The 14,838-nt window shown below is 39.8% G+C and overlaps 1 protein-coding gene across 3 annotated transcripts in view; it reads right to left on the bottom strand.

Annotated features, from left to right (window-relative positions):
• The window catches only part of LOC125430597 (ephrin type-A receptor 6), a 475,628-nt gene that overhangs the window by 228,942 nt on the left and 231,848 nt on the right, over window positions 1-14,838 (bottom strand). For all 3 annotated transcript variants that reach the window (XM_048492607.1, XM_048492608.1, XM_048492609.1), the window contains exons 4-5: window positions 10,212-10,367; window positions 4,655-4,990 (exon numbers count right to left, since the gene is read on the bottom strand). In XM_048492607.1, coding sequence (XP_048348564.1) covers window positions 4,655-4,990; window positions 10,212-10,367 — 492 coding nt within the window. The remainder of the gene's footprint in view (window positions 1-4,654; window positions 4,991-10,211; window positions 10,368-14,838) is intronic.

Here is a 14,838-nt window from a genome sequence, read left to right as displayed (position 1 = left end):
AGTGAATGTGACCAGAAAGCAGTAAGAAGCACATATATCAGACTGCAATAAGTGAGAATTCAGGTTCACCTGAAAAATATTATTTATGATTCTGAGCCAGATAATAATTTCAGGTAGAATGGTAATTATCTTATGTATCAAATGACTATTATAAGCTAGTAAAATATATCTTTACAAATTGGGTAATTATAAACTATATGGCAATTTTATCACTAAGTTACTGATGCCTGAAATAATTAATTATTCTTCTAAAGTACACTATTTTAAGTTGGGAGATTGTATTAGTTAAGGAAATCGGAGTTACTACTGTTTTCAATTTTGCTTGCTCTGCTATAGCAGATATCTTTTTATATTCGACATAAACTTATTTTATTTCTAAAATACTCAGGGGCCTTATTTAATTTAAATTTAGTTGACTTCTAATCATCTACTTTGTATTTTTTTGCAGATAGTAAAACAATGTTTGTACTTCCTTTGAAAAATATTTTATTATTTAATCCATGATTTTAGAAATTCTAGTGGACTAGATACATAGTTTCTCTCAACAAGAAAAATCCATTAATTTTCTTCACAAGGATATGGACATTATCATTCTCTCTGATCTTTCATACGTATATATATATATATATGGTCTTCAGTGATCACTCGTCTGTACATCCATACAATTTCTAAGCCAACAAAATTGGGGCTATGTTCATAAATGTGTTTTATGGAGGCTTGACATTCAATTTATCATCATGTCTTTTTCTACAGAACTCTCCTTTTATGTCCAAATAAACTGACTGAGACTCTGAAAAGCAATCCTTAAATTCTCTGAAGCTTTACCAGTGGCATTTTTAGTAATATAAGAATTATTGTGGGGAATACAAGGAATGTACACACTCAACTTCTACTGTCAGGCTATCATAGATTACAAATCATAATTGGCTTTTCTCTGGGTATTTTAACTGCAGTTAAAATAGGCATGGTTATATACAAAGAAGTCTATATATAAAATGTTTATATATATGCTTGTGTGGGGCTAGGTAATGGGGTGACATAGAACTGAAGAAATATAGTGAAGGAATAAAGAGATATCGCTACTTTCATTAAGATAAGGACTTCATCAGGAACAAACACCTAAAGGGCTAATTGAAATGGTGAAATGTTAGTAACAGCAACCAGAGCATGCATACCCCACTTTTGTCCTTAGTAGAGGCCCCAAGTGGCTTACATTGTTCTCCTCTGCTTCCTTTTTATTTTAAGAACTAAAGTGTTCACTGCAAGACTGATTTTTTCAAAGGTTTGTCATAAAAATGGGGATGTCTTACATTTGCTTGCAAGTTACTGTATAGTAACAATAAAGTTTTTCAGCCCAATCTAGAGGGAGGAGGTGAATCTCCCTTTGGAGATGGTGCACCCCTGAACTGGTGAGAGTGTCTGTTGTGCTGGTAGAGTGGCAACTAACTTGGGTGGCCAGGCAGTGCATGTATTCTTGGTGGCTGACCTGAAGGTTTCCTTCATTGCCTAGGCCTGCTGGAGTAAAACACTGTGCTGGCATGGCCAAGGGCATCCCGGGGTAGGGGTTTGGCCTACCTTAGTTGGCCTACAGAGCTCAGTCAGCCCCCACAGATCAGCAGAGCTGGCTCAGAGATACAACACTGTTTTCATGGCATACCTTCCTTTATGGGGGATTCTTGAAGATTTTTGTTAACATTTTGAGTTTCCCAAGCTGCAGGAATTTAGACAGGGTAGGGCAGTGATGTTCTCATGCCATCCTTGACCAACCAACAGCTCTGGATTGGACTGTTTTCTGTATAACATTTTAAAGGGATTGGCTTACATTCAGGGTCATCTTACATTCAAGTAAATATGGTACCCTGACATTATACCAAATATATGTGACTGACCTAAGGTCATCCACGATGTTTCCATGTCAAAGTGGAGATTATGTACTTGGGTCTCCCAGATCACAGCCTGATAGTCTAACCATGATGCCATACTGGCTTTATTTATCTGAAATGCTTAATCAGAAAGGCTAATCATAAATGAATCCTGAGCCCTGTGATATATAATCAGATTCAAGGCCATTGCAAAGTCCTCTTGAGATTGATTTGTCTGTTGCTTGTAACAGTTTTTCCAAGTGCTGAACAAAACACTTAGAAACAAGGGCAATGAGGAATTGTTTCATAATTAATTAAATACAATTTGCATGTACATCAGATGTGGGAATTACAAATGGGTATTAATAAATCATATAAGAAATTCTACTAAGATAGGGTGACCTAGAAATATGATAAAATAAATAAATGAATAAATGATAACCTATTTGATATCTTAGGTGAACACGCATTGATTATGTGTTTGTCTGAGTAAACATCCATTAACATTCAAATATCTGTCCCCCAAATAATGAAATACTTATTTTGAGTGAGAAAATATTTATGTGCAAAAGGAACAAAAAGTTGAATATATGAGAGGTGACTATCCAAAATCCATAAACTGTCATCCTTCAGATATTGCATTTTCATAGCCATTGCTAAACTTCATCACTAGAACAGCAAGTCTTAAGATACAACTGTCTAATTCTAATAGATTATTCAACAATTGTATGGTGATTTGATTCCTTGTCTTGGAATTTTTTTAAAAGGGATATCTTTAAAAGATAATAGAATTATTATCACACAATTTATTTAAAGGGTGAAAAAAATAAAATGTTTTGGAGTCCACTTTTTAATAGAGCTGTTTAACAATGGAATCCTAAACAAGGGGTTCTTTAAATTCTGCTTAGGATTTTACTGTAAAATTTGTTGAAGGCTATGCGACAGCCTATGCACTAATCTATCTATAATTACTTTGATTTATTTGTAAGCAACTAATTGCACATAACAATTGGAGGATCAAAATAATAAAACACATTTCTAACTGTATTAAAAGGACAACCATACAGTTTGGGATACAAATTCAGAGGTGCAGCAGGGTCTTCTATTCCATAAAGGTCTGACATTGAGCTGGAGCAACAGTGAAGCAGGCAAAAATGTGAACATTTTTTGGTTACAAACTGACCACAGTTTCACTATTAGACCAGCATATAATTTGTCTTTCCTTTACAAGTAGGATTCAAGGGTAGGGAGTCTACCCTCCATGGATGCTTCACAGCACTGAATGCTGCAGTTTTATTTGTGTTTAGAGGTATGCTTCCAATAAAGTTCATTTTACTTGCACAGAAATGGCAAACAATTGTTTCACAATTAGGTGCCACACACAGCTTCCCACTACTCTTCTTTGACAGAGCTCAGTCTTCAGCTTCTTACTCCATAACCATCTCCTTCCTACTTACATTAGATGAGAAGAACTCTCCATTTATACCTGAACTCCAGAGCAGATAAAGTATCCCAGCAACCTTGTCCATTTTGCAGTGAGACAGTTGGAAGTCCAATGACTGTTTGGTCTATTTTGTCATCATAGAAGGCATTTTGATGGTTAAAGTGTTTTCCTCAAACAGAGGACGATACATTGGCAGAATTTGCATCCATTCCTGCACTAATGCTAATAACAAAATTATCACCCAAATACTTAGTATTTATAATTCCAGAAGGTAACAGAATTAGATCAGAAAACACCAAAGAAGAAAAGTTAAATGTGTTGGCAGAGCTGCCATGGTCAGGCATAACAGCAACATCTAGCCAATGCTAGCTGTAAACATATAATTGCCTGGTAGGTCAAGAGGCATCAGCATAGATCCCATCCATGACATCTTTAATTACATCACACATCCAGGATCCATTCCACTTTGCCATCATCCCAGTATTCAGAGTGAAGCTATTGGGAATTTCCCTGGGAGAGTCAGAAAGTCAAGAATACATGGTCAGGAGACAAGAAGAAACCTGAAAAACTGCTTTTCAGAAATGTGTTCAAGCATGCCAGACACTGTTGCTAAAGGACGTAGAAAGGAAAATTCAGTTCCACAAAGCACTTTTTGCATGGATGAGGTGTTGCTTCTCTGTGTCAGAATCAAACTGCAGGTGGACCAGGGATTGTGAAAGGGATCATTATCCAGACAAAAGTGGTGGTTGGCACAAAACACCAAACACAGCAAAAATAAACCAAAACTAAAAATAAGTTGACTCATTCTCTCTCAGCTAAATATTTAATTTATTCAGTGAGTAACTGAATTGTGGAATTCAATACCAGTAGAGGTAGGGATGCCCCACAAGCATAGATGGACTTAAAAGGGAATTAGACACATTCGGGGAGGATAAGCCGATCAATAGCTACCAGCCTTGGTGAGTAAAAGAAACCTCTATATACATAACTAGCAAACCTTGGAAACCTAGTGCTAAAAAGCAATATCAGAGGAAGGCCTTGGCTTCTGTGGTTTTTGGTGAAATAGTCATGAAGTACAAAAAAATTAAGCATATGTCAATATTTTATTCTTTTCAGTGTTAACTTTCACTTTGATAATCTATTAATTATGATTTTTGGAAACTTTGCTGTTACTGTATGGCCATTAACCCCCCCCCCCCCCACAATGTAGTACTATGGAACAGCCTTATTGTTTGCTCCGATTCTATGAGATCATTAAAAAAAAGTAGTAATTACATTCTTCAGCATAAATATAGAGTAAGACTACAGGCAACAAATAAGGTATATACAGCAAATAGCAGACACTCACCATCCTGATCTGTTGTAATTGTGATAGCTGAGAACTGCTTGGGTGAAAAGCTTAATTCCGAGACTCCGTTCATGGCTTCTATTTCAAAAGTGTAGTTCACATGGGACACAAAATCAAGCACAGTCACTGAGGAATTAATTAAACCAGTGTGTCTTGGAACGAATCGGATTCCTCCTCCACAAATCTCACACTGGCTGGCATCAGAGCCACATTTTTTACAAATAACACTGTAGGTGAGGTCTTTTCTCCCTCCTGTGTCACTTGGTGGGCTCCATTCCAACATCAGAGCTGTTTCATTTATGTTAAAAATAACATTTCTTGGAGCAGAAGGTGGTCCTGAGAAAAAGGAAAATAGCCCTTTTTACAACTGGAACATAATTACAAAAAATTCATACCATACTGTTCAATTATGAATAAACCAAGGACTTCATTGAAACACTAGGCATGCTTTAGTGCTGTTTACCATAGAGCCTGTCAAAACTCACAAAGCATTTGCACTAGTGATGCTGAAGAGTGAATAGAAGCATGGGTGATGGGGAATGTAAACTGGATTCCTCCTTTACAAGTCTCACACTGGCTGGCATCAGCCCCAATTGTTTTTGTTACCAAAAAACCCTGCAAGTGAGGTCTTTTCCCACTCCTGTGACACTTGGTGAGCTCCATTTCAGCATCAGAGTTCCTCGTAATTAAAAACAACAGTAACGATTCATTCCATTTAAGAGAGGGTCAACCCCTTTTCATAGCAGTCCTGACAGGAAAAAAAGAAAAGAAATCGCGGCTCACACTTATACAATTAACCACAATTTCCCCTTGTTTATAAACCATAGATTTTATGTTGGCATGGAATAAAGATAAGAATTAAATAGAGCAGTTACAGTTCTGACCTTTCACAGCCATAATTTCTTGCCAGGGATGGTAGGGATTGCAGCTTTCGTGGCCCTCTAATTTAAGAGTTGTCAACCTCCAGGTGATGTCCCAGTAACTCAATTTATCTCCAGACTACAGTGATCAGTTTCCCTGGAGAAAATGACTGTTACAGAGAATGGATTCTATAGGACGGTACTCTGCCGAGGTTCTTCCCCTCCTCAAACCCCCTCCTCTCCAAGCCTCACCATCCTCTCCAAGGTTTGGAGAGTGAGGCTTGGAGAGGATGGGGTTTGAGGAGGGGAAGAACCTCGGCAGAGTACAGTCCCATAGAATCCATTCTCCGTAGCAGTCATTTTCTCCAGGGAAACTGATCACTGTAGTCTGGAGATAAATTGAATTACTGGGACATCAACCATTACTGGTTGACAACCCCATCCTCTCCAAGCCTCACTCTCCAAATCTCCAGGTATTTCCCAATGCTGAACTGGAAACCCTAACTAGGGTAAGGAAACTACAGGATTTCTATTCTAATAGGAACTCTTGAGAAAGGCAATTATTCTGCAGTTTGGGCCAGTGGTGTGTGTTCATCCATCACTAATTAGCAATATCTTTAATAATACTGGAGATGGACATTTGAAGTTATCTATCTTACTAGAATGTAGATTATTATTTTAAACTACTCAGACAATTACCTGCAGGAGTGTAATATTTATTTCTTTTGAAATAATTCATTCAAGAGTCAAGTTACATTATCTAATGTAACAGAGAAATTACCGACAGGGCAGTTGGAGTGCGTTGAGACCAGAAATCTTGTCCTGATGTGCTTCCTTCCTGGCACGCACCAGGGGAAAAAATGTTGCCCCAACTCACTTCATCCCTTCCGTGCACCATGGGAGAAAACTTGTTGGGGCAAAATTTCTTGTCCCAGAGCACTTCCTTCCTGTGCTTCTTACTTTCCCTGCAGAAAGCAACAGCACTTCTGGTGCAACTTTTGCGCCAGAGTGGGGCAATGATGGGGCAGAGCCAGCCATGGGTAATTGGCCTTTGATTTCAATCTGAACATTCGCAAAGCAAGTGGGTTATGCATATAGAGTCCCCTACTGTTGGTCCACTCTTTGGCAGAGAAGGGTTGGCAGCAGTCTGAATCCGCCCCTTCACTCTGTCTCCTGAACCATGAAATCCAGTATTTTAACCTTTGAAAGAGGAAATCTTGCACAGAGTTCCCAGCTGCTGGGTTATTTTTTATTATTTTATTTCATTTGATTTCTAACCTGCCTCTTCTTCAGCAACCAGGTCTTGGGGCAGTTAAAAACATAGATACAAAACAGAAATAAAATACAAATATGTTATAAACAATTTAATACACTGACACGATGATAAAATTAGAGCGGGAGAACCAAGCACAGTTACAGCTATGCACTCATTTCCACTTCCAGCACGAATATGTGTACAGAAGCTTAGAACACCTAGTACTTAGCCTAATCAGAGCGATGATGTATGCAGATAGAATTGAGCCACCTATCTGGATAAAAAACAAGTTGTGTCAAAAACATCCTTTAGCTTTCAAGTACTATGTGGCTTGAACAAATAAGTTATGGGGGGGGGGCACAGCTTCATGCTATTTTTATTTTTGTTTAAATTTGTATGGTTCTATTATTTTTTCCTATTTTTATTGCTAATTTTTCTATGTTGAAAAATAATGCTCCCAAGATTTGGGATTTCATTCATAACAAAGATATGATTTACTATGCATTGATATTGCTGTGAATAGGAAAATTGGTATCAATTGAGGTAGGAGTGTTTAAAACTTCATAACTGTCCGCCTGCAGATACTGAAGAAATAGACACCCTTCATACTCAAGGGCTCTCATCCAATTTGCATGACGACTAAATAGGTTTTTAATTGCCATTAAATTATGCCATCTAAACTGTGATTTCATGCAAATATTAAGCTGTAATGACATGCAGTGAATCATTTACTAAGATTTAGAACTTGGAACAAAGAGAGACAATTAATTCTAATCCTCAGATTCTGCTAAACTCAGTGTCATTGGGATTTTTATGAATGTGGCCTGATTGCTTTGTTATCACTTATAAAGTATGCATAGATTATATGTCACACCTGGGGGAAAAACTGGCAACCCTAATCTACATTTGCAGACATCTGCGGGTAATATTCTCAGGAATTTCCTTGTGCCATATATTTTATTTAGGAAGGCGAGCACATTGATGACTGTAAATTATTAATGTATTTCAACTACAGATGGAGAATATTGTAACTACTCCAGTTTTGTGCAATGAGCATCTAATAATGAAGCCTCAGAAACACTGGCAGTGGAAGCCATGGCTAGAAGGAGGGACAGGAGAATGTCGAAGCAGCTAGTTGAAGAAAAAAAATTAAACAGGATGTGAACTAGAGCTAGTAGAAAAGAGATTCAAGCCAATTGCTGAGGAGGAGTGAAGTTTGAGCTGGTGGGGGAAAGGGGGAGTCAGATCCATAAGCCATAATGAAAAGAAAAATGAGTTTTCCTTTCCCTTGAAAGTTCCCCTTTGTACCAGTAATATATTATGTAAGAGAGAATATATGTTCACATTTCAATAAGTATAGAATTCCTGGTTTAACTTATTTAATGGAAAAGCAGATGTTGCAGTATCTCAGAGAACTACATTGAGCACATCCAAGCATTTTGGGGTATCCATGTGATATCTAATTTTTTTTTCCTATGCAGGATACTTTATTCTGTTTCTCAAGCTAAAGTTCATTGACTTTGAAAGTGGTATGCTATGGCCAAATTCCCATTGAAAATTTAATCTAGATACAACCAAGTTTCAAAAGAATCAGCACCTTTTCATCCAAGTTCCAACATCCTCACTGTAGCATGTTTCTAGTGACATCTAGCCCTGCCCTTGTTTTTTTGGGGGGGTGCCTGCTGTCAGGGGTGCAATCTTTAAGCTAGCAGCACCAAAATTTCAGAGTAGTTTTAGGAGACCCTCCTGATGATACCACCCCGGTTTGGTGAAGTTTGGTTTATGGGGGCCAAAGTTATGGACCCTCAAATGTGTAGTTATGGACCCTCAAATGTGTTGGAATGTTTTTTCCCCAAAAAGGTTCATATACAAGCAGGTCCAGGAAAATTCTGTGATAAGGGGGAGGAGGAGCGCCAGAACCAGGACTGATCTGTGTTCCATGGTTTGGCTTTGAGGAGATCTCAAGGGAACCTGGATATTTCGGGTGACTATCCCAGGATTAATCACCAGTGAGGAAATCACCTATGTCTATTTTTTATTAAACAAAAGTCTAAAAGGCCAGTTTGATCCCTGACTAGCCAAAAGTACATCTGCTTATGGCTTGGAGATAATCAAGGAGCCAGACGAGAAATCCATTAATTGACACCAATTTTGGGGAAGAGATTGAATATGTAATAAAGCATTCATTTCAGTTCAGCAAATGTGTGGCGTTGTGGGATTATTTAAACCCAAGTCATGTCATCTAGAGTCATGCAGAAATTTATTTACTAATCTGGGTTCAAACAGGTATCTGGGCCATATGGTGTAACTCCTACATTATTCTACTATACTAAAAATTCTACTGAAGACATGATTTTACTAGACTGAAGATATCTTCCTACATGGGACATTGTTTCTAGCCACAGCCTATAAAAAGAAAAGTTCAAGGGTCTTGCCATTTTGACTATTAAAATACTTGTATTTTTAGTTCTGTAAGAACATAAGAACATAAGAACTAGCCTGCTGGATCAGACCAGAGTCCATCTAGTCCAGCACTCTGCTACTCGCAAGTAATTTGTCTTTTTTGTACTTTTTTTGGTTTTGTAACATCTTGAATGTTGGCCAATGTATATTAACCCTTGTATTGGGTTCTGTAGAAGAAATTTCAAATGACTGTTTGAGCAATTGGATTATATTACTTGTCAGGCAGGACTGCCTTTAGGGATAACTGATGGAATTGGAATAGCTTAATTCTATTTTAATTGATCATTTAATGCTGGATGCCCCTATTTAAAGTCTGCACACTGTGTCTATATTTGGATCTGTGGAAGGGGTGGACTATTTGTCTTCTCAGGGGCATTTTTAAGAGAATTATCACAGATTTTGTGTGTGATAGCATTTTGTGTGGATCTATTCATTTTCATAACTTTTATAACATAAAAAAGCAATTAAGATACAAATCCTAGAAGTTTCAAATAGACCTGAGTATGATTGCCACTACACTTATTCTTCCTCCTCTTAGAGTAGTTTTTTTACTATGTCAGGATGTTATTCTGAATAGTAATCAGCCTGACAATAGCACAGTAATATAATACCGGTATCCATTTTGTCTGAAATGTTGCATCTGTTATTATCTCAATGTATGTTTTGTACAAGGGTGTTTTATATACATATTATATTTATTGGAACCCAAATTTGAAATTTATCCTTGAATGAACAAATGATATTTTATGAATGTTTCATCCAGGACTATTTTAAAGACACTTCAGATTAAGGAACATTTTCACTTATATAAAGGAGCTTTGGGACTAAACGAAAATCTGATTTGCATTCTTGATTAATGAAAACATGCTCTTGTGCTTTAGTTCTGTGAATGGAATATAAAAGAGGTGCTATTTTTATCTGCTGAAATAACAAGAGCAGCAAAGGAAGTATTTCAAACACCAGTATGGATCAAACTTACGGGTACATGCCATAGTTGGTGGGTCCTTCTCAGCCCGAAAGTAACCTTTTTCACACTGACACACAGATGTTGCTTCTACGAAAGTTTGACTATGTGGAGGGCACTTGGAACATTTTATATTTCCAGCAAATGCTTTATAAAATCCTGACCTGCAAGCTGAAAAACAAGAACACAAAAAGATATTTTAAAAAATCTTTCTACATGGGAAAAATGGTTGTCAACATTCCATTTTGCTCCCTTAACATTCCATTATGTTCTGGTGTGATCAAGAATTATCCAGATAAGAACTGGCTAAAAGAAACGAAGATCAGACTCACCACTCTCCAGTATCCCTGAGTAAACCTTTTTTTCCTCATGTGTAAGGGAATAGCAGTTTTTCATTCATACAAGGAAGAGTAAAATGCTTTAACTGGAATACTGAGCAATGATTTTTTTTAATTCTGACTTTTGCCTAGGATGACTATCCCTTCCATGTAGCACCATAAAAAAGGGTACTCCATGGGAGATCTGGGTAGCTCCTCACAGAAAGGGCCCCTGGAGCCTAGGCTTATTTGGCTGGTTAGATATAATAGAAAACCACTATTGTAAAGTAAGAAATTAAGCAAAACCTAATGTTTGCTTGACTGCTGAGTCAATGGCACTTATGTTTTTGAAGCACTAAGGTCTATCAGTAGTATACCTTATAAGTATTCATTGGTTTCTTGCACAGGAAGAACTATCTATTTCTAGAAAGATGTTGCTTCTTCAGTGAACACATTTCTACGATTAGGTTTTTAAGAGCATTATATGAAAATATGGCTTGCATTTTTAACTGCAATCACCCACCCACCCCCAATACTTTTGAAATTACTGTGAAGTCAATACATATTTAGCTACCCATAACATGGATTGGTTTTGCTACAGCAAATGTCAGAATTTGACACAATCTTTAGGTAGAAGCTGCAAGCCATTACCCATGATGGACATTTTGATTCATATTGTCATGTCCATGCACATTTGTGATGATCACAAAAAACAGGGATGGATGCTGTAACAAGAACCTTGGTGGAGGCTGACTAATAGGGTTACATTGTGGGACCTCTTCAGGCTTTAGAACTAACACTACTTGATATTTATCACTGCATTTTCTTGACCAATACCTCTAAAATTGGATTTATATAAAACATTTTAGCCACAATGATGACAAACCATCTGTGTGCAAATATGGTGTACAATTCTTTTTAGATACAAAATTTAGTATTGGTTATGTATAGCTCTTTAAGCAAAGATAAAATCCCATTAGCTGTTTTTTGTAGAGGAGGGAATCCTTCTAATTCCTCTTTCCCTATTGAACAGATGATTACCTCAGTGTGGCTTTTTAAAAAGGGCAGTGTCAACATAGCTACAGTAGTAATAACTGGGCTACGTAAAATTAGAGCCCATGAGACTTCTCACCCAAAGAGCAATAACTTTGGGATGGTGAGTAAATGGAAGGATAAAATAATACATTATTGTTTCTAGACAGAGAAACATATCTGTAAATTATTCTAATATCTAGACAGCTACTGAAATCTAACATGTATATAAATACATGCAACTTGCTTCTTTGTGAACTGGTATTTCATAAATATCCATGGCATATGTTCTGTAATATATGTTTCTAGGAGTTCAGCTTACTGGAATCACACATGCAATTGATACTCTGATAGGAAATTATAGCACCAGAAACACATTCTAAGGGATAAGATTATTTCATTTCACAAAAAAATCAGTCCAAGTAAATATAGTGAAAAATCCACTTATGCTCTCCTGCCAGGCAGATATTGCTGAAGCTTTGTGGCTAATTTTACAAAGCTTCTGGAAACGCTCAAGGCCTGGCATAAAGTGAGACCATTGTGGTTACTGGATACATTAAAATAAAAATCAATGCTTCACAGATATAATATGATAACATGCTGAGAAAGTCCAAACAATGATAGGCTTGGAATAATTGAACAGTGCAGAATGCTGATTGCCAGATTCAAGATGAAAAGAAATGAGCAACTTCTTTTTTTAACAGACCAATGCATATGCAATCAGAATCTGAAATAAGCATCTCAGTGTCCATTAATATGTGGCCATGTGTGACCATTTTTAGCAGCAGAATTTCACCAGAAATGAAACATATGCAGCAAACAATGCTTTCCTTGGAAATATTACTAGAATTACTAATAATCATTTTAAAGACATATTAATGATTTCCCAAAACAGGGGAAAACAAGTAATTTGAATGTGCAAACATGTAGCTGAGGGAAGTTCAGATTAGAAAACTGCTTATTATTGTATATCCCAAATAAATGTGTTTCAACTATTTATTTAATCTTTATTGTGATGAAAACAAACATGTTGTTTCAGTCTCCCCATTTTTGAGCAATGGAAATTGGAACCATGATAGCATTGTTTTTGTTTGGAAGCAGAATGTTGTTTCTCTAAGGCCCCTTCTGCACATGCAGAATAATACATTTTCAATCCACTTCCACAAGTGTTTGCAAGTAGATTTTGTTATTCCGCACAGTAAAATCCAGCTGCAAAGTGCATTGAAAGTGGATTGAAAGTGCATTATTCTGCATGTGCGGAAGGGGCCTGTCTCCCCCTATATGAAGAAGAGGAGGAGGAGTTTGGATTTATACCCTGCTGTTCTCTTGTGTAAGGAGTCTCAAAGCAGCTTACAAACACCTTCCTTCCCTTTCCCCACAACAAAAACTTTGTGACAGAAGTGAGGCTGGGTTCTTGGAGAGCTGTGACCAAGCCAATGTTATCGAGAAGGCTTCATATGTAGGAGTTGGATAACAAATACAGTTCACCTGATTAGAGTTCACCTGCTCTTAACCACTATTAGAGATGGCGGATCGGATCGGCCGAACTTGCAGTTTGGAGAGATCCGCTAGTTCGGAGGGATTTAGACAGCCAAGAGTCCGAACTCGCCCCCTCTAAACTTTTCTCAATCCGAACGCGCCCTTCTCCCCGAGCGGTGGTTCTTCCGAGCCAGCCAGGGGAAAAAATTTTTAAAGAGGCAGGCAGCTGCAGGAAGCACTCACCGCTGTGCAGACTGGGGCTTGGGAGCTGGAGGGGTGTCAAGCTGGCCAGGGAGGATAGATGGATGCTTGGACTCAAGTCCAAGCAACCATCTACCCTTCCTGGCCCCGCTTGACACCCCCCCTTTCCCAAAGTCGCCCCTCCGAGCCCTAATCTGCACGCACACACAACTCCTGTGTGCGTGCAGACCGGGGCTTGGGAGCTGGAGGGGTGTCAAGCTGGCCAGGGAGGATAGATGGATGCTTGGACTCAAGTCCAAGCAACCATCTACCCTTCCTGGCCCCGCTTGACACCCCCCCTTAACCAAAGTCGCCCCTCCGAGCCCCAATCTGCACGCACACACACACAACTCCTGTGTGCGTGCAGACCGGGGCTTGGGAGCTGGAGGGGTGTCAAGCTGGCCAGGGAGGATAGATGGATGCTTGGACTCAAGTCCAAGCAACCATCTACCCTTCCTGGCCCCGCTTGACACCCCCCCTTCCCAAAGTTGCCCCTCCGAGCCCCAATCCGCACGCACACACAACTCCTGTGTGTGTGCAGACCGGGGCTTGGGAGCTGGAGGGGTGTCAAGCTGGCCAGGGAGGATAGATGGATGCTTGGACTCAAGTCCAAGCAACCATCTACCCTTCCTGGCCCCGCTTGACACCCCCCCTTTCCCAAAGTCGCCCCTCCAAGCCCTAATCCGCACGCACACACACACAACTCCTGTGTGCATGCAGACCGGGGCTTGGGAGCTCGAGGGGTGTCAAGCTGGCCAGGGAGGATAGATGGATGCTTGGACTCAAGTCCAAGCAACCATCTACCCTTCCAGGCCCCGCTTGACACCCCTCCTTTCCCAAAGTCGCCCCTCCGAGCCCCAATCCGCACGCACACACAACTCCTGTGTGCATGCAGACCGGGGCTTGGGAGCTGGAGGGGTGTCAAGCTGGCCAGGGAGGATAGATGGATGCTTGGACTCAAGTCCAAGCAACCATCTACCCTTCCTGGCCCCGCTTGACACCCCCCCTTTCCCAAAGTCGCCCCTCCGAGCCCCAATCCGCACGCACACACAACTCCTGTGTGCGTGCAGACCGGGGCTTGGGAGCTGGAGCCTGGCCAGGGAGGGTAGATGGATGCTTGGACTCAAGTCCAAGCAACCATCTACCCTTCCTGGGCCCTCTTGACACCCCCCCTTCCCAAAGTCGCCCCTCCGAGCACCAATCCGCACGCACACACACCCCCTTTCCCAAAGTCGCCCCTGCGGCTTCCAAGTCCTGATCCTCACGCACACACAACTTCTTTGTGTGTGCAGATCGGGGCTTGGAAGCTGCAGGGGTGGCAAGCATGGCAAGGGAGGGTGACACAAGTCCAAGCCCCCCCAGCCAAGCTTAGCACCCCCTTCCCATCCCAAAAGTTGCCCCCACTTCTAAGCCCTGACCCGCGCACGCACACACACACACACACAAGTGTAAGCACCCACCCACCCATGCCACCCTTGCCACCCAGTTTCCCAACCAATCCCCAGTAAAAATCCCACTTACCTTTAAAAATGCGCCCCCGCAGGCACCCCAGGAATTCCCCCATTGAAAGCAAT

This window comes from Sphaerodactylus townsendi, linkage group LG04 (genome assembly GCF_021028975.2).
Source record: "Sphaerodactylus townsendi isolate TG3544 linkage group LG04, MPM_Stown_v2.3, whole genome shotgun sequence".
NCBI classification, from domain to species: Eukaryota; Metazoa; Chordata; class Lepidosauria; order Squamata; family Sphaerodactylidae; genus Sphaerodactylus; species Sphaerodactylus townsendi.
Note: the sequence above shows the minus strand (reverse complement) of the source record. Positions and strands in the feature narration are given on the sequence as shown.